The sequence below is a fragment of the Ixodes scapularis genome, unplaced genomic scaffold, assembly GCF_016920785.2.
Source record: "Ixodes scapularis isolate PalLabHiFi unplaced genomic scaffold, ASM1692078v2 PGA_scaffold1__304_contigs__length_218370807, whole genome shotgun sequence".
Classification (NCBI taxonomy): Eukaryota; Metazoa; Arthropoda; class Arachnida; order Ixodida; family Ixodidae; genus Ixodes; species Ixodes scapularis.
Window position 1 is genome coordinate 114,167,856 of NW_024609846.1, and position 27,212 is coordinate 114,195,067.

General features: G+C 46.5%; 2 protein-coding genes across 5 annotated transcripts in view; both read left to right on the forward strand.

The window, feature by feature from the left end:
- Window positions 1-21,867, forward strand: part of LOC8053876 (lysine-specific demethylase 2B) — a 58,024-nt gene extending 36,157 nt beyond the window's left edge. For 2 of the 4 annotated variants that reach the window (XM_029968090.4, XM_029968088.4), the window contains exons 8-17: window positions 4,495-4,648; window positions 6,417-6,532; window positions 7,773-8,168; window positions 9,978-10,070; window positions 10,147-10,227; window positions 11,675-11,908; window positions 14,630-14,887; window positions 16,818-17,033; window positions 18,139-18,249; window positions 19,505-21,867. In XM_029968090.4, the coding sequence (XP_029823950.2) occupies window positions 4,495-4,648; window positions 6,417-6,532; window positions 7,773-8,168; window positions 9,978-10,070; window positions 10,147-10,227; window positions 11,675-11,908; window positions 14,630-14,887; window positions 16,818-17,033; window positions 18,139-18,249; window positions 19,505-20,779 (2,934 nt within the window). In that variant the 3' untranslated portion in view covers window positions 20,780-21,867. The remainder of the gene's footprint in view (window positions 1-4,494; window positions 4,649-6,416; window positions 6,533-7,772; window positions 8,169-9,977; window positions 10,071-10,146; window positions 10,228-11,674; window positions 11,909-14,629; window positions 14,888-16,817; window positions 17,034-18,138; window positions 18,250-19,504) is intronic. The other 2 variants (XM_040499222.1, XM_029968089.4) reach the window with 1 other exon arrangement.
- A 2,123-nt stretch (window positions 21,868-23,990) lies between these two features.
- LOC8053877 (protein brambleberry) overlaps window positions 23,991-27,212 on the forward strand; it is a 31,815-nt gene continuing 28,593 nt past the window's right edge. Inside the window, exons 1-2 of the mRNA XM_029982258.2 lie at window positions 23,991-24,431; window positions 25,926-26,054. Coding sequence (XP_029838118.2) covers window positions 24,156-24,431; window positions 25,926-26,054 — 405 coding nt within the window. The 5' untranslated portion in view covers window positions 23,991-24,155. The remainder of the gene's footprint in view (window positions 24,432-25,925; window positions 26,055-27,212) is intronic.

The following is a 27,212-nucleotide window of genomic DNA, read 5'->3' on the forward strand; positions in this document are numbered from 1 at the left end:
ACACTGCTGGAGCATGGCAGATAAAAACTGCTCATCAAACGAAAACTAAGAAAGAAGCGAGAAACTTTTTTTGCGATGCACGTATACCAGCCCACTTAGCTTTCAGTGTTACTGGACTGAAGCAAAAGGATGCGGAACCAGGCTGAAAGGCAATGTCGATCACATACTGTAAAATTTTACAGCGAAGCTGTTACGTGCTAGGACCTGGCAAAAAATGCATCCGCAGATATTGACAGGAAACTCCCCATTGGTCGTGGCAAGTTTGAATAAATAAAAATAAAACAAAGGGGGCAACCATCGTGAGTCAGCCTTCCTTGGCTTTATTAGATTACAAGGTCCTGATCCCTTGTTTATTTATTACAAGGTCCTGATCCCTTGTTATCATCTCTAGGCATCGTCCTCGAGGTCGTTCCTGAAGTCGTCCTAGAGGTTGTCCTAGAAGTCGTCCTAGATGTCGTCTTCTAGCCATCGTCCTCTAGGCATCGTCCTAGACGTCGTAAAGATAACGGCTTCGCTGGTCCTCCATCTTCACGTGAAGTGGAAGGGCTCTACAATTTTTTATTCTCACTCTTGCCGATCCATATTGAGCCGCTCCGGGGAAACTAAAATTTCTCGCTTGTAGAAATGTGCGGCGACAGCAGTGCCGTCTGGAAGGAGCGACACCACCTATGGCTACTTAGTTACGGTGCTCAATGAAACATGGCGTGTGGCACACAAAAAATAGTGTGTCGCGCTGTGAATTAAAAAAACAAAAAAAAAACTCGCACCAGTCGCATTGTTGTATAATACGCATCAAGAAAAATGTTTGAAAAAAACCGCGACTGATACATTGGAAAATACAATAATAGCTCTGGCCCCGCTACAGGGCCAGATTGTTACGGTAAACTTGTAAAAATTTTCGGAACTTTCTATTATGGCGTCAAATGTTGTACTGTTTGATTTCATGTCTGTTAGACACTGACAGTATTCTGTGAAGTTTCGCAATATTTCTCATGTGCATGCTCTGTTCTGTCAGGTTATCTAGCTTCATTGAGTTCGCTTTTTGCCACCCACTGATCTACTGCAGCGAAACGGCCACTGAAAAAAATGGACAGTGATTTTGCAGATTTTGTTTCGCCGTAGCGCACCTGCATGCTAAGGGGAAAGCATCCTTTTAGAGTAGGATGATACATGATTTCTGAATAAAGCTGTGGCTATTATATGTAGGTATATACTTTACATAATACACTGCAATACTCTGACAAGATTTTTCCAGCAGAGCTGTTAAGGGCTGGTTTCCCCAGTATAGTGTTCGCAGACAAGCGACGTGTCGACACAAAACTCCAGACAGCTACCGCCATCTATGAGCGATGGCGGTAACCTTTCCAGCCTTTCCACTCTGGTTTTCACCAGAGTGGAAAGGCTGAATTTCTCTAGGCATCATCCTTGAGGACGTCCTCGAGGTTGTCCTTTAGGTCGTCCTTGAGGTTGTCTTAGACGTCGTCCTTGAGGTCGTCTTGGACGTCGTCCTCGAGGTCGTCTTGGACGTCGTCCTCGAGGTCGTCTTGGACGTCGTCCTCGAGGTCGTCTTGGACGTCGTCCTCGAGGTCGTCTTGGACGTCGTCCTCGACGTCACCCTAGAAGTTGTCCTCGACGTCACCCTAGACGTTGTTCTCGAGGTTGCCCTGGACGTTGTCCTCGAGGTTGCCCTAGACGTCCTCGAGGTTGTCCTCGAGGTCGCCCTAGACGTTGTCCTCGAGGTCGCTCTAGACGTTGTCCTCGAGGTCGACCTAGACGATGTCCTCGAGGTCGACCTAGACGATGTCCTCGAGGTCGTCCTTGAGGCGTTCTAGGCGTTGTCCTCTAGGCTTTCTTGAGGTCATCCTAGGAGTCATCCTTGAGGTCGTCCTAGACAGCGTCGTCATTGAGGTCGTCCAAGAAGTTGTCCTTGAGGTCATCCTAGACGTCGTCCTCTAGGTATCATCCTAGACATCGTAAAGATAACAGCTTCGCTGATCCTCCATCCTCATGTAAAGTGCAAGGGCTCTACATTTTTTTTTTCATATCAAGATTTTGCAAGCATATTTGAGTATTGCTAAAATATTTGTATGGACTACTGTATAGGTAGGTTTACCTTTATATGGCTTCATATATATTTGATGACACAATCAATAGAGTATGTTAAAACTAAATTAGCTGGAGCAGTGGACAGAAACTTGGAAACAACCTTAACGAGTTTGGTGGGACTGTTCTTAAAGGGCAACTCCGCTTCAATTTTGATATTTAGAAAACTGTATCCCTCTTCAGTATCATATAGGGACCCCATGGCAAATATTACGATCTAATTCCGACCTTCAAGTGAGCCAAGTCGCCGAAATCTGCGAACTCTAGCGTGCGACGTGAGGCGCAATCGTCAGCGCAGTCAATGCGACAGAGTTGGAGCGGCCAACGTTGAGCCACTACGTCAGAGGCATGACTACATCATTCTCACGTTTTGTTTTTACTTCTCGAAGCGAAATTGAACGATGACGTCATGAGTCTCTCCTTCCAGTGTTGGCTGAACGGCGTCCATGTGATCACCGTAACGCGGATGCGCTAGTTTGCGCTGCCCTGCGCGCTTATCAGTCTGTTTCTCCGCTCCCCTTCTCTTTCATCTTCTCCCCCGCCATGCGAAGCGACCTACCCGCGTCGTGTGTCTTGTCCCTCGCCCCCCCGAACGTCACAAGACCACGTGGTTTGACGTGACGTGGCCATGTCTGACGACGCGAGACCAATATTGCCTGACACAACCGAAGTTTCGGTTTCAGCTGTAGCTTAAATTAGGATTACACAAATAATATTTCATATTTCGCGAAGCCGAAGACGCTGTTTAGTAGTGCTTTGTGCTGCTGGAATCACATATAAGCCTACATTTTTCGGAATTGAGCGGAGTTGCCCTTTAAGAAGGCATATTTATCATTCACATGTTGATTTTTGTTGTTATAAGTTCTACATATCAAATGTTATTGATGTTCATAATCAAATACAAAAATGTTTTTTTTTTATTTGTTTTAGTAATTGCAGTTTTATTAGAACCTTTAGAATTTGAACGAAACATCAATTTGAGTGCTCTGAATTATTTTATTTTGACATTATTTCAGTGGAATATAACTATGCAATAGAGTTGATACAGTCCTTCATCAATCACCATCTTGTTGCCGTGTTTGGAGTACAACTAAGCAGTTTTTTCTGTGTTCGAGAGAATCAAACATGCCGTACAGGTGACGGTAATACAGTAAAACCTCGTTATAGTATAGTTGAAGGAGCGGTCGTAATTATTTCGTTATAACCATTCGTTTGTTATAGCCAATGTCCATTTCTTCCCACTATTAGCAAGCAAGGGGAATTATGTTTGCTTTGTTATATCCATTAGTTTGTTATATCTCATTTTGTTATAACGAGGTTTTACTGTATTAGGTTTTAAGAAAGTGGAAAAGCAAAGTAGCATTCTCTTTCAGTTCAACATGCAAACACAGGAAATCTTGACACAATGTTTGCAGGGATACGAATCAAGACGAAATGTGCACTCGTGCTGCAATAGTTCTTTTGCTGCTCTAAAAGTTCTCCAAAATTACTCGGACCGATCTCATCGCCAGCATCATCAGAAACCCCTAAGTCTCAATTTTAGGACGACTCGAAGCACGTTGCCACTGGCGCCTGACTTAACGTTTTCCCACCGGCTGCCCCCTCCTCCTCGGAGAGAGCCTAGAGAGCAGCAAAAAATAAACGAGCATTCGAGGAAAACAAACTTGAGAAACCGAACTGCAAGAGCACCACTCGACACATGCTGAGACCGGCAAGTAGAAGAGTATCTCCGCACTATTCCGCACATGCTCCAAGCGCATCGAAGTGCACTGCCAGCGTTGCTCTCGGCAATGGCAAACAGCAGGCGAACAAAGAGTCGTGACATCGCTCGACTACTGCCTATTGGACCGTTTTGTTCTGTGTCAAGTTCGGATCACAGTCAAGTCTTGCAGCCTGCCTCCCAGTTGTACGAGAAATAGACCAATTCGCCGTGCGAATGGGACTACCGTGAAATCCTGAGAGATGCTCTACCCCCAAAAGATAGCCCACCCTTATTTTTGGCTTGACGTGCTATATTTTTTTAAACATTGATAGATAGCCCACTTCTAGTAATAGTAGTGTTGGGATCATTGATGGCCTCTGCGTAAATACAGCCAGTTAGCTATGGCAGGATATAAGGGAACGTTGCTGACTGGAAAGTACAGTCATCTTTGCTTCGTTGCCCCTCGCCACCATAACAAGCTTAGAAGGGACGCATGACCTAAAACGCTACTTGTTTCAACTTTTCTCAACTGTACACTGAAAGTTAGCACCGCTCCATATTTTCACCCAATTTGCTTTTGATTTTTGCTGGGCTATTTCTCGGAATATTGCGGTAATGCACTGGAGAGGTTTCTTGTCTTGCATCTGTTAGCGCACGTTTTGAAAGCCCTCTCGTGCTGTCTCCCACAGGTGTTCTGGCTGATCCCTCCCACCAAGCGCAACTTCCAGCTGTACGAACAGTGGGTGCTCTCTGGCAAGCAGGGGGACGTCTTCTTCGGGGAGACCGTGGAGAAGTGCGACCGCGTCACACTCAACGAGGGCGACACCTTCTTCATACCCACGGGTGAGGCCACCATGCCCCTTCATCTGCCCGTGCCATTTCCTCAAAAGAAGGCAGAGGAATCCGTTTTAGAAAAGAAAAGTTTCCAGGTTATTTTATGCCAATAGCCGTCGTATGGACTTCCCAGCTGCATTCGCGGCATTGGCCTTGCGCTAGGCAGAAAACTCTGGTTTAATCTGTCGGCCGACGTATTACCCCACATGCCCGGTTCGAGGGGGGAGAGCCACGAACGATTGTCTATCACTGGCGGTGTCGCGGGCCTGCCGCCTCCTGCCTCACGACGTTTGTAAAGGAGGAGCCATGTCGCGTCATGTCGGTTCTCCTCTGGATTTCGGCGTGAGCACGTGGGGAGGCCACGCAAAGTTGGGACACCTTCCAAATGGGGTGGAATACGGGTACGCCATTTCAAAGTGGAGCGTGAACGCCTGTGCTCACCGACTTGTCACCATCGTTTCTTTGCACGCTACGGCGTAAAGCTGCAGGTTTTTCCATCTGAAGAACGAACGTCAGTCCCGGAAGCGTGAACGCCGTGCAAGAGTTAGTTGGGATGGCCATTCCTGTGTCCTCAGCGATCGCGCACTGAGGTTATTGACACCATGCTAGCTCAAGTGCATCAAGGTGCAGATGAAGGCATTCACTGGCAGCCATAGTTTAGTTCATTCCTGCACAGCGTGAGCTTACAATTAGCTTCCACAGTGCTTCAGCAACGTGCATTGCTCACCACCAAGATTGTGGCTATTTTCAGAAGTGGGGGCTCGTTCTGCGCCGTCTTTCATCGTGGAAAACTCGCTTTTTGGCCGGCAGCTTTATGAATGTGTTAACATTTGCTAATGATGTCAAAGATCTGAAAAGTAAAGCAGTAAAACAGCCATAGCACGTTACCTGATTGATCGAAACTGTTCTCACGACTGGGCCAGTCGTACATTTTGCGGTACTGCAATACAAACTTTGTATTGCACGATTGCCGTGCAACTGATCACAAGGGCTTTGCCGTAGACCACCTAAACAAAACTTTAAGATAAGATGTCAACAAAACTACAGAAGCCATTTTGAAAAAAATGAAAAAAAAATGCTATAATTAAGGGCCCTTCATCACTAAGAACAGTCGTAAACCTAGAATCTCGAGCACATACCAGAGTTACCCTTTAATAGAGTAGTTTTAAAGATAATCGTTCAAAGAAAATGTACCGCATATTTTTCGAATATAACTTTAAACCTTAATTGCAGAGAAAGGTAACTGCATAAAGCAGTGAAAAAGGAAAACGGTTGTAAAATTTAGAAGAAAGCCCAGTAGGGTAGTGTAGTTTACAAACGTCAGCAATAACATTGGGAGCCATGCTAGCTTAAAGCTAGTTCATGCATTTGCTTTTGACTGTGCTGAGTTTGTTGCAACTGCTGGAACGTCGGGTAGCCACTCTGACCTCCGTGTATATTTTCTATAATCTTTTTACGCTTGGTTCTTTTATAGTGGGCCTCAAATATCTCTGAATATGTAAGCAGCATGGGTTTGAGATGTTCCTGGTCTAGCCGATAGAGGGCGCCAGTGTGCCAGCGGCTGCAAGAGATCAAAGCACACTCGGCACGGTTTAACGCAGATGTGTGACCGGCCTTTGCTTTATCCGAAACCAACTGCAAATATGGGGACAGTTGTAATGGTATACCTTCTGTCGTCCGTTCCCACATCAGCTTGAAAAGAAAATTTAATAATGGCCATCACGATTGAGTCTTTCTGAAATAAGACACAATTGGTCTCTTTCTTTCTTTGCTTCAGGCTGGATCCATGCCGTCTATACACCTGTAGACGCGCTTGTGTTTGGGGGTAACTTTCTGCACAGCTACGGCATCGAGAAACAGCTCCAGATTGCCCAGATAGAAGATGCCACACACGTGAGTGGTTTGTTTGTGATACGCCTGTGTTGCGAGCATGCGCGGAAGATTTGACGTGGGAGCGTTTTCTTGCAAAAGGCGACTGTTCGCGCCGAGTCGACAGCTCTTTGAGGCCATTGTTTGTGACGTGTAGGTCGGTAAACGCATTGCTTGTTCTGCAGAAGGTGGTAGTTTCTTCTTGAGGGGGTATTTGCTTTGGGAGATTATTGTTAGTCTATTTTACAGTTGCTAGTCTTGTCTTCTGGCATATCTCCTTTTCTTTAATTTATTGAGTAATATGCAGAGATTTAATGCCGGAGTCAAAATACCGCATTTTCCGGCCGATAAATTGCATCTCTATAAATCGCCGTTTTTGTGAAAATGTCGGTATTCACAGTTAGTGGGGTTAGCACAGTGAAACTGCACTGGTATGCCTGCACATTGGTACTGTGATTGCGATGTATACGCAAGCGGGAGCCTATTTCAATGTTCTCATCAGCAAATTGAACGAGAAACATAATTTAAACGACTCTACTGTCACGAGCTCAATATTTTGCAATTTTCAGAAAGTGTTAATTTAAAGAATATTTTGTGGGCAAAACATTACGCGATTTGGAGTGATAAGTTGTGTTTTCCTTATTATGGGGTGATATATTTGCAAGACCGATTATTTCACAAACAAATTTCATCTCGCAAAATTCACAAAAATTAAGTAACTTGCAGTAACCCCTGCGACATATTTGTTTTAATGTGCCAGCCTTTGCTTCTACACGAAGCCGCCATATTGCCAGCGGCGGATATAGTAATTCCTTGCTTGAACTTGGCTCTCATGAAATATTGGTTGAGTTGAAAGATTTCCTTGTGGTGGAATGAACTCCCATGGGCACAGTGCATTTACTCATTGCTTATCTCGAAAGGTTTTCAGGAGGAACATCAAAAACATTGAAATCTTAAAAAAAAAAAACAAAAAAAAAAAACAGTATGGCGCACAGCAATGACCTTGAGGTTTGTTGTCTTACTTTTGGTTTTTCCCCAGATCTTGACTTGGCGTTCTCTGTGCCGCTGTTTCTCTTTCTCATGTTCAACATTATCTTCCACTCTGTCTTTTTTGTGTGTTATCTCTTTTTTTGCATTCTTGGTTTCTGGTTGTACCATCTCATCTTATGGCTGTTGCTTGTTAATAATTTAGTTGCAGTCGTATTGTAAGTGCCCAGTGTCGGCCCTATGAATGCCACTCATTCCAAGTTGCCACTGCGCGCAGGTGCCCTTGAAGTTCCGCTACCCATTCTACCGGGAGATGCTGTGGTACGTGCTGCAGCGCTATGTCCAGTGCCTGCTGGGCATCAACCACCTGACATGCAATGAGGATGGGGACCCCGTGGAGGCGCCTCGACGCGGTGCCGCCGGGTCCCGGCCGTCTCCTGCAGGGGGGCCGTTCTCGGCCGGTGCTCCATTGGGCAGCCAGGGCGCACCGGGTGACGGCAGCTCGTTCCTGGACTTGAGCACGCTGTCGCCCAAGCCCCTGACCAACGGCAACCCCGGCTCGAGTCCCACCATGCAGGCCGAAGACTCCATGGACTCGGCCGATGAGCCGGGCAGGCGCACCTACGCGCCAGGCCACGTGCACCTGACACGCAGGGAGATAGATGGGATCCGGGTAGGCACCATGTTAGCTTGAACAAGTTTTTACAGCGGAGCTGTTAAGGGCTAGTTTCCCCAGTATCGCCCTAGGCAGCAGTACCAACCAGACAACCGGCTTGCCGGCTGTCTGGTTGCCGCCGTCGCTCATAGATGGCGGCAGCCTTTCCAGCCTTTCCACTCTGGTTTTCACCAGAGTGGAAAGGTTGAATTTCTCTAAGTGTTGTCCTTGCGGGTCGTCCCAGAAGCCGTCCTCGAGGTCGTCCTAGACATCGTCCCTGAGGTCGTCCTAGGCATCGTCCTTGAGGTTGTCCCAGAAGTCGTCCCAGTAGTCGCCCTTGAGGTCGTCCTAGATGTAGTCTTCTGGGCATCATCCTAGACGTCGTAAATATAACAGCTTCGCTGGTCTTCCTTCTTCACCAGGGCGGAAAGGTTGAAAGATTTTGTGAAGAAATGTCTCCTACGTATAAAGTCAAGATCATGCACAATGCAGGTTGAGGGACTGTTGCCCAAGTTGCCTAACCTCGCGTCACATGACCACATAATCACGTGGACCATAGTTGCACCGACCATGCGATCGTTGTACATCACGCGACGGTGGTCGCGCGTTGCGCGGCACCAACTACAGATTGTTGGGTCACGCGACACCGCAACATAACAAAGTGACGCCACGTGACCCGATGTCATGTTACGCGGTCGCATGACCCTGTTAGGGGGAAACACTACCCCGAAAAGTGAACTTCTGTACCGCTTGCTTGATTTCATTCAAATTTGCAGTGGAAGGTCATATGAGTGGCACGACCATACCTGGCAAATTTCATTGTCCTGTGTCAGTTCGAAAACTTGTAACGTATGTTACAATATAGAAGTCAGTGTGTTCACATAAAAAACTTGTTTAAAAAAAAGAAAAATTGTGATATTTCTGTGTAATATAGTTATAGGAATACCCATAGCACATACCAGCTAGTTATTTTGCTATATTGCATTGTTTTTCATAAGTATAACTCCATAAGAAGATTAAACATTTGTTTTCTTGTCTGCACTTTTTTACTAATGTAGCTTTCTTAGTAAAAAGATTGTTAAAGTAGAAAAAACTAACCAGCCAGGCATGTTCCTCACAAAATTCTATCCCAGAAAATTACCTAAGAATAATTTTCTACTGTGTAATAGGAAAACAATAGTTTTCATAAAGCGAAATTTATGCCGAAAAGTGGAATGGAGAAAAATGCATTCAAAGTGCTCCAACCCCTACCTTGTCTTTAGCATCGGAGGACCGAAAATAATTTATAAAAAATTAACTATGCAGTGTAAACTAATGAAATTTTCTGGGAACGCTCTCAAAAAAGTTGGTGGATGTAAATAGTGGCATTTTTTCAAAATCTGCTTTCTTTGCAGAAATTGTTCTTTCTGGGTAGTGTCTCCCCTTAACCCGCGTTACAATGTTTCCGTAAATGCTTTTCGTGATGCTCTAAAGCTCCGTTTTGGAGTGCCAAATGCCTCCCGTTGGTTTGGCACATAAACCCTCGCAATTTTACTCCATTTTGTGTACGAATTCGGCAGTCTACGAACACAATTTAGATGCTAGCCAGCCCGCCGGATTTTAAGAGTTTCCCTAGATTAGCCGAAAATATGAACTGTGTAAGCAGCTGCTCCTGAAATCAGGTCAGATAATCTATTGTGCAGTTTAAATTTATTTTGACTGAAATTCCAGGCACGACTGGGAAATAACATCACTGCCCTTTCTTGGGAAGCCTCGCTCGTTTGCCAAATTTCCTGTCGCAGCCACCCACCTTTAGTTACTACCTTCCCTTACTCTTGTCTTCTCCAGATGATTATCCGGTGGCTGCAAAAGCTTCCCGCCAACAAAAAGTTTGTTCCAGACCTTGTCCGAGACCCGGACGCCCTGTTGGCTGACGCCAAAGTGAGTGCATGTCCTCTCATTTCCTGTCGTTGCTGCGTGCAACCCCCCATTCTACGTCGCCTGTCTCTTTCTGTAGCGCCTGGTGAAGGAGCACAAGCACGACGACCCACTGCTTGCAGTCACCGACAAGCCGGTCCTTTTCTGGCCAGAGAGCAAGGTAGGTTTTCTCTGTTCGCTCAGAACGAGCAGACCTTTGTCTTGAAGTGGGTCGTGTGAAGAAAATTGGTTTTCAGTTAATTTGAAAGCATCGATTGAACATTGGTGCAAAGAAAATTTATCTTCCTTCCCTTGAACATCCTAAATATGTTATTTCCAAATTATTTCGGCGGAATATTGCGTCAGTATTCTATCATTCACGTTTGCAAAATGCATTGTTAAAGTGACCATGTCAATATGAGGATCCCAATGCAGCTAAATTTTGCGAATGTAGAGTTCTCTGGCAAGTTATTTTTGTTCAGTTGAGGAAATAGAAGCAATTACAATATTGTGCATATATACACATTATTTCATATCAAGACTGCAAGTAAATTCATACAATTAAGCTTTATATGTTGGACTGTTTCGGTTCCAAACAAGGTTTGTGAGCATTTTAGTCTGAAAAGAAAATGAAACGTGTTGGGCTAGTTGGTTTGAGGTGAACATCTAACGTGCCGTCCTGTCGTGTTTGTCCCTTTACTCTTGTCCAAGTATCTTTGCCGCTGTTTCTTCCCAAGAAACTGGGAGACCATAGTTTTCTTGAACCTTCGCTGCATGATGCAGTTAGCCCAAACATGATATTGATGCTTCGTTACAATTTGCTTATGCACGATGGCATGGAAACTGCGACTTTCATTGCCTGCACCGATGCTTCAAACATGAACAGTCTGTTAGGCTGGTAGTTTTGGCATCTGTATCTCCATTTAGGTGTGTGAGGAAAAACTAAAAGTCTACAAGCTAGATGCTGACAAAGACCAGGGAGCACAGAATGTCTTTTTTACAGGAACTACACTTTGTGTGTTCTTGGTTCAAGATTTTCCATTCTTTTTACCTTATTGGCACGGATATAACGCAAAAGCAAGTTTTAATGCCTTCAAAAAAAAGGGAAAAAAAAACATTATTATTATTATAACGCAAGCCGAGGCCACGCGGAAACTGAATTTGTGTATTGGTCACGTGACACAGTCATGTGACACCATTTTTCCCGCTAAATTTAACGGAGAAACTGAATATGCGTTGAGGTCACGTGACGTCAATTTCCTCGCTAAATCTGGCAGGCAAAGTGAAGTCATGTTAAATCACAGGACGCAGCTTCCACAAAGTCCGGAGCAGCTAGCCAAAGAATGTTTCAAGTTAAGAACTCTAAAAATGTTATATTACTCGGAGAAAGAAGAGAGAAGATGCAGGTGAGCATGTGAACTCCCAAGTCTGGTTTTAAAAATGTTTATTGTACTTCTTTTTTTATTTACCCCAGTTTTGTGTTTCTGATACATGGCTCCCTCTTTCCAGAGCAGCACACCTCGTATTTTTGAACACACAAACAGACATGTTTTCGCACGACGTCTGTCGAGAGGGTTTGTCCCTGCCCCATTGGTCGAGGAGTGTTTAAGGGGCCGTCTTCTGTGCAGAAAAAGAGCAAGCCCCGGGTGGGCGGACCCCCGTCGGGCAAGCACTCGTCCAAGGGGGGCGGCCGGGGCTCGGACAAGGACAAGAACGGGGCGAGGCGTCGGCGCACGCGCTGCAAGAAGTGCGAGGCCTGCCTGCGTGCCGACTGCGGGGACTGCCACTTCTGCAAGGACATGAAGAAGTTTGGCGGCCCCGGGCGCATGAAGCAGTCCTGCATCAGCCGACAGTGCATGGCCGTGAGTGGCGTCGCCTCCTCCTCGTGTTCAAGCACCGCGGCCCCGAGTCGAGTCGCGTGCATTAGGTCAGGATGGACCTCTTCCCCCCTAAGCCTCTGCACACGTGTACAGCCAAAAGGAGCCAAGAGGAGCAGAAGCGGCCGCTCCTCTTGGCGCCGAGAAACATGGCGGCACCTGAGGCATCTATATCGTCGGCAGTCGCAATATAGTGACCGCCGACATAGCTGTCCACACCGGTTCACTGCAGACAAACTAAGGGAGTGGAAGAACGAGAGTCATGCTTTCCAGTGATGGGATTGCTGCGCCATTTGTGCCAAACTGCGCCAAAGTGCTACGTCCTGCTACATTTTACCAAAATGTAAGGAATTTGCACCAATGTTGCGTCAAAGCTTAATTTCCTTTTAATAATACTGAAAATATAACAGCTCAGGCCTCGCTGCCCGTCCGTACCGTTACGAGATGCTTATGCGAGCTTTCAGGTTTTCAGAACTTTTAATTATCGTCTCAAATATACTCTTCGACTGCATTTCGTATGAATGATTGACAATATCCGGAAGTTTTGCAATAATTCTCATGTTAGTCGTCTGTTCATTCTCGAGGGTTAGCTAGTGTTGTTGAGTGCGCTTCTCACCACATACTGTTGTACTGCAGAGAAGGAAACACCGCGGAGTAGACATCGCAATTTTGCGTGTCTTGCTTCGCCGCAGCGCACGCCCGTGTTAACTAAGGTGAGGACACTGGTTAGAGATTTATCTTCTGAAAACGACTCGCATGATCGTAATGAAATTTTCAGGAACGATTTAACGTTAGATGTAGGTGTACCGTGCAAACTTTACGCTCTCTAGGACAAATTTACATACATCCATTAGATGTGTCCCTCTTTGTTAAGAAATCTATGATATGCAAATGAAGCTATTGAGCACCATTTTGACTGCTGGAATATAAAGTGGGGGATCTGGTACTTTGGGCTATCTAGTTTTTATATCTCAAATGTAAATATTTCAAGAAGAATGATTAACTCCAAATATAAATTGCATATCTGTCCTACATCAGTTTCTAAAAATAGTCTTTTTTTTTTTTTTAATGAAGACTTTAACTTAAAACAACATAAAGTATATAGCCCGATTCCCCAGTAAATTTCAGTTCAGAAACATCTTGATTGTCGTATCAAAATACTTTTACCTTCGAACAAAAATTCCTTCGTATGAAATTTGCAGCTAAAAGTGGAACTGAGAAAGATGCATTCAAACATTGTACTCCTTTACTTCGTTACTGCCTCACAATGTGTTGAACATATTTTATATCAACTCTGGGGTATGGTTATTAAATTTAGTGTAAGGGTGTATAATTAATTTCTAAAACCAAAAACCCCAAAATTGAAAATTTATTTTTTTAAAAATAATTTGAAATTTAGGTTTATGTTTTCCCTTACGGGGGAAAGCACTCCTCCAGAGTGAGATGCAACAATTCCTGAATACAACTTTGCCTCGTACATATGGTTGACAGTGATATCCTGGCGGTGCCTTTTTCCGATTCCAGATTTAGCAAGGGTACATTGGTATTGCAAGAACATTTATATGCACTCTTTTGTATGTTTATTTATTTATGCCAACTCATTTGTTTAGCTATCACTTTTCTATAGATGCAAGTAAATTGGAACTAAATTAACAGGAGCAGTGGATGGAATCTCGGAAAGAACCTGAATGAGTTCAGCGGGATTGTGCTTAAGTTTCATTCACATGCCATTTTTGTTATAAAGTGCTACAGATAAAATGCAATTGACATTGATAATCAAATGTCATTAACAAATGATCTGAATTATAAATTGCAGTTTTATTACGACCTTTAGAACTTGAAGGAAACATAAATTTATGTGCTCCATGTTATTGTACTATTTCAGTTGCATTCAGTACCTAAAATAACCATCCAAAGCAGTTTGTGCTGTCCTTCATCACTCTCCTTCTTGTCACCCTGTCTGGTGACAGTGTGACAAATAAAGCTTATTTGTAGGTTTTGTTTTTGGAGATCAATGAAGGATGGCCGGTGCTTGAATATAGTGACCAATTGCAGTCATAAAAAAATGTCAGAGTACAAGGAATTTTTTATAGAACAACTACTAACTGTGCATTCGGTCCAGTGCATGCCGAATGGCCAAAAGCAAAGTGCTCCATTGTGTGTTATTGTAAAGTTTGCCATCTGTTCTAGCAAGCGACAGGCTCTGCCCGTCGCCCAAACTCTCGGAGTATAAATGTTTCTGTCCGCGGAGACGTAGTAGTGTCAACTATCTGTCTATCCAATGACTACGGATTCATCTCCAAATTCAATCCCCTCGCCTTTTCTAGTACTCTAGTTGTGTAGTCGTGGTACCGCGGATTTTGTTGAAACTTCCTTCGTGACAAGTTGCTGCGTCCGACGTAATCCTGCATCCATGCTCGTTGAACGTCTATGCCCCGGTCTCGGCGGCTTCGCATCGCGACAGCGTATTCGAAACCTCGAAAGAAGTACTTCCGAACGTTTTTGGAGTCGTACGCATCGGAATTCCTGCGCTTTGTGCTGTCCGGCAATGGGGAAAAGTTTGGACTCCTCCCCTTTGTCTCGCACGGTGGAGAGGCGAACGTTAAGGTTTACGTTGCTTTGTGGAGTGCGGCCCTGCCGTGTCTCGCTCTCCCCGCCGTCTTCTTGCCCGTGCATCGCTCACCCGGGCCCTCCCCTCTTGTGCAGCCGGTGCTGCCCCACACGGCGTGCTGCATGCTATGCGGCCGGGACGGCTGGGAGAAGGGTGCGCCCCCGCAGCCCTGCGACCAGGAGGCCTGCTCCTCACTCATGGAGTGCTCCCAGTGCTGGGAGATTGTGCATCCGGCCTGCCTGCACGAGCGCCACCCCGCCCTCCGGGGCGCCCAGGGTTGCGTCAGCGACGACCTGCCCAACAGCTGGGAGTGCCCCAAATGCTGCCGCGACGGCAAGCCCGACCAGGTCAAGGTCTGACCCCGTTTCTCTTGCCCCATTCCCCTCGTGGATGGAGCCTGTGGTGCGGCGAGAGGGTCGCAGAGTCATTTAGAGTTATGCGTCGTTAAACCCAACGTTAATAGAGTGCATTCAGTTGTCAAGCTTCCTATACTCATTTTCACCTCGAGAACCATTGTAAAAAAAAAAAAAAGTCCGGCTCCTCGCAGAGCATTATATATTTCCCCCTTTATGTGGAAAATTAAGATATATGTAGGTGCATTTTAGATTAGATATGTTTTTCTTTTCAAGATGTACACATTTTAAATGCCAAATGCATCGCTTCTTCCTCGAACAACCAAATCTTGCAAAAGCTACTTTGTACGGCGTATGAACAATGCGCAATACTTGTTTTTTTTCTTTCTTGGGGTGGAAACAAGTATAGAACACCTGGAACCTTTTTGTTGCATTGTCCGCTCGGTGACACTTGCCACGTTACCGGCCCAGCTGGTACGGACAGAAGCGACGGAACCGGTGGAACGTTGAATGCACATTGCTTGTGTTTCAAAATTCAGTACACTCCTTCTTAGTTGCTCGTGCATGCGGTGGCACTAGGATCGCTATCCACCCGTATCAGCTGTCACATTGGCAAAAAAGGGACCGCTTTCAAACTACGTTCTTCCGGGGAGCTTGTCAACTGATAGCAGTGATGTGAATGCTGCACCGTTTGCACCAAACGGCTTACCCTGCTACATTTTGTCAAAATGTGAGGAATTTGCACCAACGTTGCAGCAAATCTTGTTTTCACTTTATTAGTGCCAAGATGCAATAAATCGGGCCCCGTGACGTGGCCGGATTGTTACGGTAGGCTCGTGCGAATTTCCAAAAATAGTGATTATTTTTTTAAATAATGTGTTATTCGATTTGATCTCCGTATCAAATATTGACAGTATTCGGGAAGGTTCGCAATATTTCTCACGCTGATTGTCTGTTCTGTCTGGATAGCTAGCATCAATGAGTATGCTTGTCACTGTGCAGTGGTGTGCTGGAGTGAAGCGAGAACCGCGTAGTAAAACGTTGCAATTTTGCGTGTCTTGCTTCACTGCAGTGCACCCGCGTGCGTAGGAGAAAACACTTCTATGTAGCGGGACATTACACACAGTGTCTGCTATGAAGAAAGATAAGACATTGACAAATTACTTTACAGTTATCTGCTAAATTACTTTACAGTTATCTGCTGTGGCGATAGTTTTCCTAAACCGATAGTACAAAACGATAGTTTTCCTCAACCAACATGTGCAACTTCTTTCACAATTAAACTAGAATGATGTAATCTGGTACAGATGGTCTCAGCAATGATATAATCTCGCCATGAAATTTTTATTGAGATTAATCAAGCAGTTCTTTGGGTAGTGTTTCCCCTTAAAACAAATCTGAAATGCTACTTTAAACCAAACATTTCTTTTTTTTTTTCTCTATCAAGTTACAGCATTTTATGTGTGAAATAAAAATTGTTACTGTATCTTGGTGGTGTTACAAGTGTGAGATGCTTAGGTTTTGCATCGCGGCGGAAGAACACTTTTCTAATACTCTTGCGTAGCATGCGCTAATGCAGGCGCTAAATTTAGCGCTAACGTGCGCTAATATTGCTTGCATTATTCTAAAACTTCCCATTATGGACAACTCTCATTGTGGGCGATTTTTGGGAGTAGTGGAGGCATCCACACGAGTGAGACCCAACTGTACTTGCGTCCAATCTGTGCTTTGGCTCGTTTAGGCGAAGCAAAAAGTTCAGCAATGCAGCCCCGCTATCTAGGAGCATTTGACTCAACTACGCTCCTCGCACCCACATTGAAAGTGTGCAAGCCCGTTTGCTTCTCATAAGCCTCCACATGCCTGTCGGCAGTGTTGGCAACGAGACTGTTCCCTGCGTGCAAGCTCATCCCACCCCGTCTCTTCCTCGCAGCCACGACACACTCGAGGGAGGGTGTCGAAAGGTCCACATGACGGCCGGCCAGACTCAGAGTGCACTCCATGCGGTGATGCTACCGGCGGGAGCTCCCCCGTGGCGCGCGGCAACCCGGCGCTCAACCTCACTCTGCGGCCCCACGAAGCAGCTGCCGCCGCCGCAGAACTCAGCTCCTCCGAGCTGGACGTCTGCGGCGCGCCAGCCAAGAAGAAGGTGGGTGCCCTTTTCGGGCCCAGTTGTATCGTAGAATGTGTCGTGGGGTTCCACGAGAAAAGCGACACGGTGTGCTCGACCGACTCACGGGGGAAGTCATATAAGCAATATTGTCGTGGATGGAAATGATCAACCGGCGTAAAGCTGAAAATAAAGGTTGAATCGGCGGACTTGTGCCAGAAACAAAAAGGAATGAGCGTCGCGGTGTCGGCGTTGCAGCTGGCTGGAGCGAGACTGCAAGAAAGGGAGAGGAAGTCGGCAAGGCCACGCTCGGCTTCTAATCTACTACACTCTGTCTCCAATATTCTACCTAGAATGTTAGGAAGTAAGCTAGGGCGAGACTGACTCGTCAAGGTCACGTTGGCCTCCTTATCTTTTACACTCGGAGTAAGAGCGAACTCAGCTCTTCTAGAAGTACAGATAGGTGTTCCTTCTCGCTCATGCACGCTGCATTGTAGCCACACAAGGGGAAACATTGCTTATATGACCTTGGCACGTGCTCGCGTGACCTCATGATGTCCCGCAACGTTACGTTAGTGTCACGTGACCCCATGATGACGTCGAATGTACCGAGAGAGCGTGGCTAAATGGGTTTCACAAGCAGTGGTGTTGCGACAGGGCCGTAGTGGATTACTGAAATAAAGACCATTAGAACAAATGCCTCCGCTGAAAAAGTGCCCTGTTTATGAAAGCTATCTTTTCGAATTTCTTTGTAAGCTGCCTGCCCTCACAGTTCAAACATCTTGCCGCTTTTTTCTTTTTCAAGGGTATTGTTGAAGAGTTGTGGCCAAATGTTCGGTACTAGCAACATTGTTTTAAGTTTTGTGTATTCTATTTTTCCGAGAACATAATTTGAGGTTATGTTCATCTCAAAGCAAAACCTGGCCTCTTCATTCTTTTCTTTTGGAGTAGAGGGGGGGGGGGGGGGGGGGGGGGGGAAAGAGAGGGAGGCAAGGCAGGGGCAGATTTTGAGGTCTGCAGAAGAAATAATAATCAATTCAAGATGAAGAGTGAAGAAATTCAACATCTATAGACATCTGATTTGGAGTCCGCAAGATATTGCTGTGCCATTGCCTGCAACCTGGTGCTTTGTCTCCTGGCTCAGATCAAGACAGAAGGACCTCAGGAACCCCTCGAGTACGACGGCATGCCTTTGTCAGACGACCCGGTTCAGCAAGTACAGCCTGCCGCCAGCAATGGAGACATCAGTGACGAGGTGAGTGTCTCTGCATCGGCTGATGCAGGGTGTTATGGATCAAGGAGCTCACTATTAAATGTACCAAAATAATTGCTGCCCTCTCGTACCGAGGTTAAAGGTGCACTGAAGACGTTTCTAATATTGTCTGTTCTTGGTAATAACTTATCATTTGGGCTCCACGCATCCTAGAAATCCAAACAATATGCTCGTGCAACGTCTAGTTCCCTACTAAAAATCTGATCGAAGTTTGTTTCACTCCCCTTTCTGACCGGAAAAATCTGGAGCACAAAATCTTGCTGAAGTGCCGGCGGAGTGAAGACAGGCGTGTGGACTGACTGAGGCCCGTCGTCACGACCCCGGCGCCTCCGCTGGATTTTGTGCTCCAGATTTTTCTGCTCAAAAAGGGACGTGGCACAATCTTCAGTCAGATTTTGAGTAGGGAAATAGACACGGCACGAGCATAATTTTTGAATTTCTAGGATGCTTGTAGCCCGTATGATAAGTTATCACAAAGAACAAACAATCTCAGAAACGTCTTCAGTGCACTTTCAAATTTTTGTCAAAAGCGTATTTTAGTGATGGGTTGTACCTTTAGAAAGTTCAAGGCTTTTCAAGGACGCTCCCATTTTTCGCAGGACCGGGCACGCCTCGAAATTTCATGCGGTAAATTGCACCACCAAAATACACGTTTGATAAAAAATTGAGCTTGTTAGGTGCAGGCAATGATTTTCCGAACTTTCTTTTGGGCGAGCTCCTTGGTTTATGACACCCAATATGACCAACTCCACCCTTCACTTGACTTTTAGATAAGCCAAAGGGTATGCAAGTGTATGTTCTATCGTTGGAATATTTAGGAGGGAATGGAAATGGGATTTGTGAGACGTTCTCATTCTTAATACTCCTTTACATCGACTAAACATTTTAGAACTGAACATTGTGCCTAATGATCGCCACAAAGGGGGCACCGACTTTTAGATCATGGGCTTGCAGACTTGCCCATTCTCGAAATTCTCGGAGGAAGCGTATGCCCAAAGCCAGATGTGTCTCTCGTAAAGAAAGGCAGTCCACAGAAATCGACCAAGGCGAGCGACCGAATATTGCCCAGCATGCCTCCATTCCGGCTTGATAAGGGCTAAGTACAGATAACACTTGACATTAATTAATTGGTGCCCTCCGTGTAGCAGAATACGTTGCTCGGTTGATTCTCGGGTTAATTTACGTCATGCTTTTGAGCTATCCTCACCTCCTGTATTTCTCTTTCTTTCCCCTTCAGGACATGTGCAAGGACAACGTTGGCCTTGACGCATCCGCATTGAACCGACCCCGGAAGGACGACTACGTGCGCTCGTGCTCCCGGCTCACGGTGGCTGTACCGGACAAGAAGCCCGTTATTGTCAAGAGCTCGCACGACCAGATCGTCCAGTCCATGCGCGGCCTGCACAAAGGCTCGGAGCCGGAGGCGGCCGAGGCCGCCGCCCTTCCCCTCTCCGTCCCGCCAGGGGGAGAGTTTGTGTCCCGGACAGACAGCCCGGACTCGAACAAGGAGGACCGGAACCCCACTGCCAATGGCGGTGCACCCCCGGAGTACATCCTGAGCGGCGCCTCGCACCCTGGCGACTTCAAGCTCAAGATGACTCTACGAGACAGGGGCAACCTGAGGAAGCCCCGCTACGTAGTCCGCCCTGCGCCTCTGCCCGAGGACCTGGAGAAGGCCAAGATGCCGCCGGCCGTCCAATTACCGGCGGACGCCAAGGGCCCCTGCTACGCGCTGCTGCGAGAGGCCATGCTGCCTGTCCTGCGCTACCTGACGCCCCGCGAGCTCTCGCAGTGCCAGCTGGTGTGCAAGGCCTGGAACCGCTGGTGCGTGGAGCCCGGCATGTGGCGGCGGGTGGACCTGTCGCGGCGCCGGGTGACTGCTCACGCGCTGGCGGGCATCGTACGGCGCCAGCCCACTTGCCTGGACCTGGCCTGGACCAACGTGTCGGCCAAACAGCTCAGCTGGCTGCTGCCCCGGCTGCCCCACCTCAGGGAGCTCGGGCTGAGCGGCTGCTCGGCGGCGGCGGTGGTGGCCGCCCTGCGGTCGGGCGTCTGCCCGGGGCTTCGCTGCCTGGACCTCAGCTGGGTCGAGGGCCTGGGGGACCAGGCCGTGAGGGACCTCGTGGCCCCCGACGCCCGTTCCAAGCCCCGCCTGCTCGTGGAGGTGCGCCTGGCTGGCTGCGACATCTCCGACGTGGCCGTGCGTCTGCTCGGCCACCAGCTGCCCCAGCTGAGTCGCCTCGACCTGTCGGACTGCCGTGGAGTCACGGACATGGGCATCGCGGTGCTCGGGGCGGCCAAGGCCTCGCGCCTCACGGCGTTGGATGTGTCGCGCTGCGCCAACGTGTCGGACACCGGATTGGAAGCACTCCGGCGCTGTTCCGGGCTGCGCCACCTGGACCTCCGCGACTGCCCGCAAGTGACAGACTCGGCATGCCGCCGCTTTGTCGCGCAGAGTCGCCTGCCCGTCGAGCTCAAGGAGAGCAAGTTGATAGAGCTGGTGCAAGCCTGAGCGGGCCGTCTCTTTTCTCTCTGCATCCTTCTTTTTCCCTCCTGGCCTAAAGGTTGTTTTCTTCCCGTTTCTGCTTCATCATTTGTCTTCTCTTCGATAGCCTTCAAGGGGCAGGCATAACCCGGTATTCTCGAAACCTGGTACGCCGGTTGGTTTTCTGTGGAGACTGGTAGTTTTTGCCCGGTTATGTGTGCTCACCCCAAGTTCACTCCTACTACCGCTTCGGCATTCCGAGTCTCTCGCAGCTTTGTCTTGCGGCTTAAAATCCCTTCTTTTTATGAGCTGTCTTTTGTGTGTCTGTTTTGTTTCTCTCCAGAACATGAACAGCTGTTAATGTCTGTGTTTTTTTGTTTTTTTTCCTCCTTCACTAACTTTTGTGGGGAAGTCTTTTCGTTTCTTGCAAGCATACTTATAAGTTGCTTTCTTTTGTGCAATTTTTAGTTTGACATTCCCACAGAAAAAGAAAACTGTAGCGAGACTACATTTGCTCATAACTGCTTTGAGCCACCTAATACGACAGTTTCGTTATTTTCCTACCTCAGCAGCTGGGGTGCAGTCAAAGGCATTTGTGCCCTGGATTGTGCTGTCATATAACCGAGAGTTTTATAGTTTTGCTTTTTTCTAATCATGTAATTTATTGACCCTTAGTGTTTCACAATGTGTGCAACAAAACATTTGCACTGTAGCGCTTCTCTCCTTGTCCGTGAGTGAGGAGAATTATTTTGTACACAGACTGGAAAACATGTAAATAGTTTCAGCAACCATCATATAAACTCGTTCTAGCGGGCAACGGAGACCAAGTTCTGTTCCCGTCTCATTGTTTTCATTAATGACACATCAGTCTTGTATATATGAAAAGTGCTCATAGTCCCTTGTGTCCTTGTTTAAGCAAGTTTCTTCAGAAAAAAAAAAAGAAAAATGTTCTAAGTAAAAAAAATTGAAGCTTTTCTTTGCTTAAACCCATTGTCAGTGTCATCTTATTTTGCTGCACATTTCACACTGCATTTCAGTTTCACTGCCATAGCGACTCATGTGTTAAAATGTATAAAATTGCACTGGTTTTTGTTTTAATAAATTTGAAGATTAAATTGGTTCTAATTTCTTCGACACAAACATTCTAATGTACAGGTGAATTTTACTGTGCCCCATACCTTACGATGGACCACAAAGATCTTTACGAGCTATCGAAGTCAATCTAAATGAGTGCTGTGTGACTGTCATGCGATTTTCTGGAGGGGTGTGTAATACCTTCACAGTGCTGAACTGGCCTGGATGGTTCGTCGCATCTGCTGCAGTCCATCGCAAAGTAAAATGGAGTATAGCTATACTCCGTTTCACCTTATGTTGTACCGCAGCGAAGGCTAGAAGCGCGAGCTCATAGCGTTGGGAGCTGCTCTTGACGTACGAGAGCTTGTGCCACCGAGTTGTGCCCTAGAGCAAGGAGCTCGCGCTTGTAGCCTTTCCTGCGGTACTTCATAAGGTGAAACAGAGTATAGGCAGATTTGGAAATGCCAGTTGCAATCAAGAAGGGCTCCATCTCTCTCCATGGTCTGTTTAGAAATACCGAGACGCCGTACCTCCAGTTGAAGCCTGTTGACCATGATGAATCTCTGGCTGCATGTGTGCAGTGTGATGTGGAATCTGAGCAACAATCTCTCTTTGGTGTGCAGTCAGATATAGGGGTATTCACTGGGCGCCATATTTGAGGGCAATGTTTAGAGTGCATGCTAAGAACGAGCTTGCTTTATGGACTACTAAGACTGGAAACCTTGATGGTGCATAATGCAGGTTGCAAAAGAACTGGAAGCTCGCCGTCAGCATGCGCTCGGCAGTCTCTTGCACAGCTATGGCCGCCAGGTCCATATCGTATGAGCAAATGACGTTTAAGCAAACAGCGACATTTGAGCAAATGAACGTTTTAGCGAATAACGGGGGCATGCGTTAACCCACCCCCAGCGCTGTGCTTACGCCGCTTCGTGGCGACGGCTCATTTAAAAAATATGAACCCACTTGGCCCACCCGAAAACACCGCTTTGCGGCGTCCGACTATTCGCTAAAATGTCGTTCGGTGAAAGGCGGGCATTCGCTAAAACGTTTGATCAAGTGAGTGTCTCCCATGGCCGTTAGTGAATACTCGCTCGCTATGCGGAGCCCAAATTCGTCTGCTTTTGTTGGGGTTGTGGTGACGTCAGAACGCTGAGCTGATTTAAGGATAGCGGGTAGACCTCAAAGCAAGCTGCCTCGAGCTCTACCCACTATCCTTCAATCAAAGCCAAGCAGAACTCGGTGTTCTGACGTCACCACAACCCCAACAAAAGAAGCGGACGAACGTGCGCACTGCGTAGTACCCCCGTCCTAGGGCCTTAAACTCGTCAAACACAAAGTTGGAGCCGAAAGTTAGCGGGGCGCGCCAATTGGACGTCGGCGACAAAAACGCGAAGTCATCGTCGTGACCGTCGACCCCTCCCCCTTTCTCAAAAAGCAACAAATCCCCCCCCCCCCCCCCCCCCAAAAAAAAAAAAAGAAAAACGGAGCTTTGGATCCGCCTTTGCGTCGTGATATTTCACCCGACGCGCTCTGTCAACTTCGGCCCCAACTTTGTGCTTGACAAGTTTAGTGCCCCTAAGCTCATCTGTCAAGTGTCATACTCGTACACTTTAGACCTAAGGGAATAGCAGGTGGATTCTGTTGTGCACATTTTGATAAAGTGATTTTCGATGGTGGTTAATCCACCTTTCTCGGAAATCGCTGGTTCGAAGTTTTTCGCCTCATTTGCGGGTTAAAACTACCGAAGCTGCTGGCGCGAAGAGGGGGTTGATAAGGAGCGTTCGGCGATGCGCAGTTTATTTTTGCGGTGAAAAAAAAAAAAAATTAAATAACGGCAAGCTGTGAAACTTTTAACAGCTTGTCCGGACCGCTAGCGGTACATTTGGGCGAAGACTGAAGGGGGGTCCAAACAGGACACTATACCTATACTCTGTTTCATACTTAGCGTACAACGCTGTCAAAGCCACTGGCGCGAGCGCGGGGCTTGATCTCGTTGATCATTTGCACGCGTTCTCGCGCAAACAAAACCATAGAAGAAGCCACGCGCTCGCGCCAGTAGCTTTGACAGCGTTGCACGCTAAGTATGAAACAGACTATACAAAACGCACGACTCCGACCAGGCTCGTCCGCTTCAATTTTCAGCCAGCGGTGTACAAAAGGAGAGCTGCAGCACCATCGATATCACCATAAATCAGCCAATCAGAACGCTTGGCACGCTTGGTTCACTGTTCCGCCAGTTCCGCTGCTCTTTAAAGCGAACTTTGAAACCTTTATTGCCTTTACACTTCACTGTAGTTGTTGTCGTCCCTAGACTCATTTCCAACATTTTATGCGACACTCTTTTCGTACGATGCATCTCGCCGATAATTTCCTAGCATTGTTCGTCCATCTTGTTGCGTTCTCCCCCTGCCATTGCTTCGACTGGTTTGGGTTCTACGGTGGTCAGCCGGCGACGGTGGCCGTTGTCGACGACCCGAAGGACTTCAACAAGGACGGCACTGCGGTGTCTGTGCCTTTCGAGATGAGCACTTCGGACGAAGACTTCCTCAAGGAGGGGAAGAAATACGGCTTGCAGCTATCCAAGCTCGATGTGTGTCATCACAAGGTAAGGAATGTCTTTTGTCGTGAACCTTTGGCCATGTCCCGATGTCCCGTCGAGCAACGGTCTCTTTTGCAAGCGTACCGACCTCATGTTCCCCGAAGTATTTATTAAATCGAAGAACTGGTCAGGCCAAGGTCCTCGTGCGGGTTTAATATTTGCAGTACGAACCCGCCAAATGTGAACTCGCCACAGTTAAGTTCACCTAATCTAATCTAGCAAATCAAAACGCAACAAAATCTGCGCAAGCCTCGACATGAAGGGCCGAAGGAGAAAGCTTTTTGGGGTGTAGGAGCTGCCTTTTATTTCACCAACTCTTTTAAGAATATGATAGGGGTTCATTTAGAGTATGTTTTGTTCTTTAATCACTAAAATAGGGACATCTTTTCTCTTTTTTTTTTCTTTTTTTTTTTATGCCAATTTAATAAAAGAACAAAAAAGGTTATAATTTTAGACAAACCCCCGAGTCTGGGGAAAAGATACATTGCCGTGAAAGCCAATCACTACATGCTGGTGAAAAGATACATTGCCAAATGAGGCAGTTTCCCTGCACTTCCTCAATGCGGTTGTAAAGTTCGTAGCAAAATTCGAAATTTATCATAAAATGAATCAGTCACTTAGTGGGATCGAATTATTACCTGCACGGTTCTGATCCTCCCCTGTTGCGTTCTGTGCTCCCATGTCACAGCTGAAATCTGCAGTGTATACTCCATGAGTGTCCAACCTGGTAGTGTTTCAGGAGACTAGCTCAAGCTTGTGCTTTTAGACAGCACTTCCTTTGTGCAAGTGCTCTCAGAAACAAAATTCTAGCCTAGTGTCATTACATTTGGGTAATCTGTAGCACAGATAGCTATAATGAAACTCTTTCAGATATTGTGTGCCGATTGTTGTAGACATAATAAATTAACAAATATCCATATTGTTTAGTTGCAACACGTGTGGAAACAGATTTCGTGGAAACACGTTTCGTGAACAACTTTTCCTCATTGTGGAAGCATGTTTCATGGGCACATTTTTCACCTATGTGGCGTTTTGTGGACACTGCCTCCTGCAATGTTTCATTCTCAAAGTCTGGAAGCCGCCAAATACTAGTGCATAATTCACTGAGGCATACTTGCCTAAGCCTCAGGGCTCTCTGCCTCTGTACATCAGGTGAGATGCAAAAAGTTTGCGACGACGCATTGCAAGTTGTGTCAATGAGACGAGTGCGGGAAACCTTTTAATGGAGCAAACTGTTGATGGAATGTTGCTTGTCGATGAGACGCCGCTCAAAGAACGGATTGCCACTGGCCAAGGAATGGTAGAGCAGCTGATAGCGTGGATGAAGGTTTCAAGCTTGACAGTGCCAGTCGTGTCCTCAACTCTACTAGATTTCAGTTTCAAATAGTGGGGCTGAATATTTGGAATAGAGTGATGAAAAACGAATCTTAAAAGATACTTTACTACGCTATATTCTCTTATTAATTAAATTCAAAATGTTATCTCTTCCACTTGCCACAGGTCTTCTTAAACCTGAAGGCTTCCTGTTCTTCATTGAGTGAGGAAGACATGGGAAAATTGAGCGTGCGCTTGCTGAACTGCCAATCTGCAGTCGAGGGGCGTGCAACCTTTCCTTGCACCGACGACATGGTAAGTTGCTCGTGTTTCTTCAATTTTCATATGGCCTATTATTATAATGATGGGTTACGAGTAGGGCTCCCTATGGTAGATGCCGATAAACCCCGAAAATTAACCCCAGAGCCGGTTTTCTCAAGGTTGGTGGGAACCAAAAAACCCCAAATTTCAGCTGTCATCAGATCGATAAAACACGAGCTTCATGCCAAAAAAATACCAACAATATTTACATCTTTATTTGGTGACCCAAAACACGGCCTCCAGTGAAGTGTGGTTGCCTGTATTTTTTGGACCCGCACAGCTTATCTTGTTTCCTTCTCTTATTGGTAGTGGGGCACTTTCTGAGTATTCGGGTCAAGCTTGTGTTCCCCAAACGTTGGGGGAGTCTTGCGCCCGTATCCCATTTTCTTGGCACAAACTCCGACGAACCCCCAATTTTCATTCAACAGCGAAAATGGAGAACAAAAAGCATTTAATCTGCGGGGGAAAAAAAGTAAACCCCGAAAAAACACTTCCTAATTCGAAGAAAAATAAACCCCGAAGAAACTAGTTTATTTTTCTAATTCGGGGGTGTTTTGTTGGGGTTCATTCCTTCCCTTGGATTTGGAGTTTTTCCTTGTTAACATTTGGTGTCGGACGAAAAATCTGAGTTTACCAAGGGTCGTGTTGAAGGAGATCAGACACAGGCATGAAATTCCCCAACCACAAGGGAACGAATAAGCGTGACGCGAATATTCAGAAAAGATTCCTGTCCCAATGAAAAAAATAAACAAGATATGATGTGTTGTTCTGAAGCAATTGAGAAGAAGCCCGGTGGACGTGCAGTCAATTGGGGGGCTGCATTCTGGCCGTCGGTACAAAATAGAGCTGTGGACAAAGATTTTCTTGTTGCGAAGCTTGGGTGTATCTTTTTCAAGGATAGCTCCGTTTCAGAGTTTGCCGGTATTCTCCATTTTTTCCCCATTTTTTTTTTTTTTTTTTTTTTTACAAGACCGAAAACATGGAACCCTAGAGTCATGAGTAGAGGGTTTCCTTTTTCAGTATTTACCTCCGAACCCCAAAAATGAACCCCGCAAGTCAGTTTTATTGAATTCAAGGGAGGGGGAAGGGGAGGAACCAAAAAACCCCAAATTCTTTAAATGAGAAAATTCCAACCTTCACGGGCAGTAACTT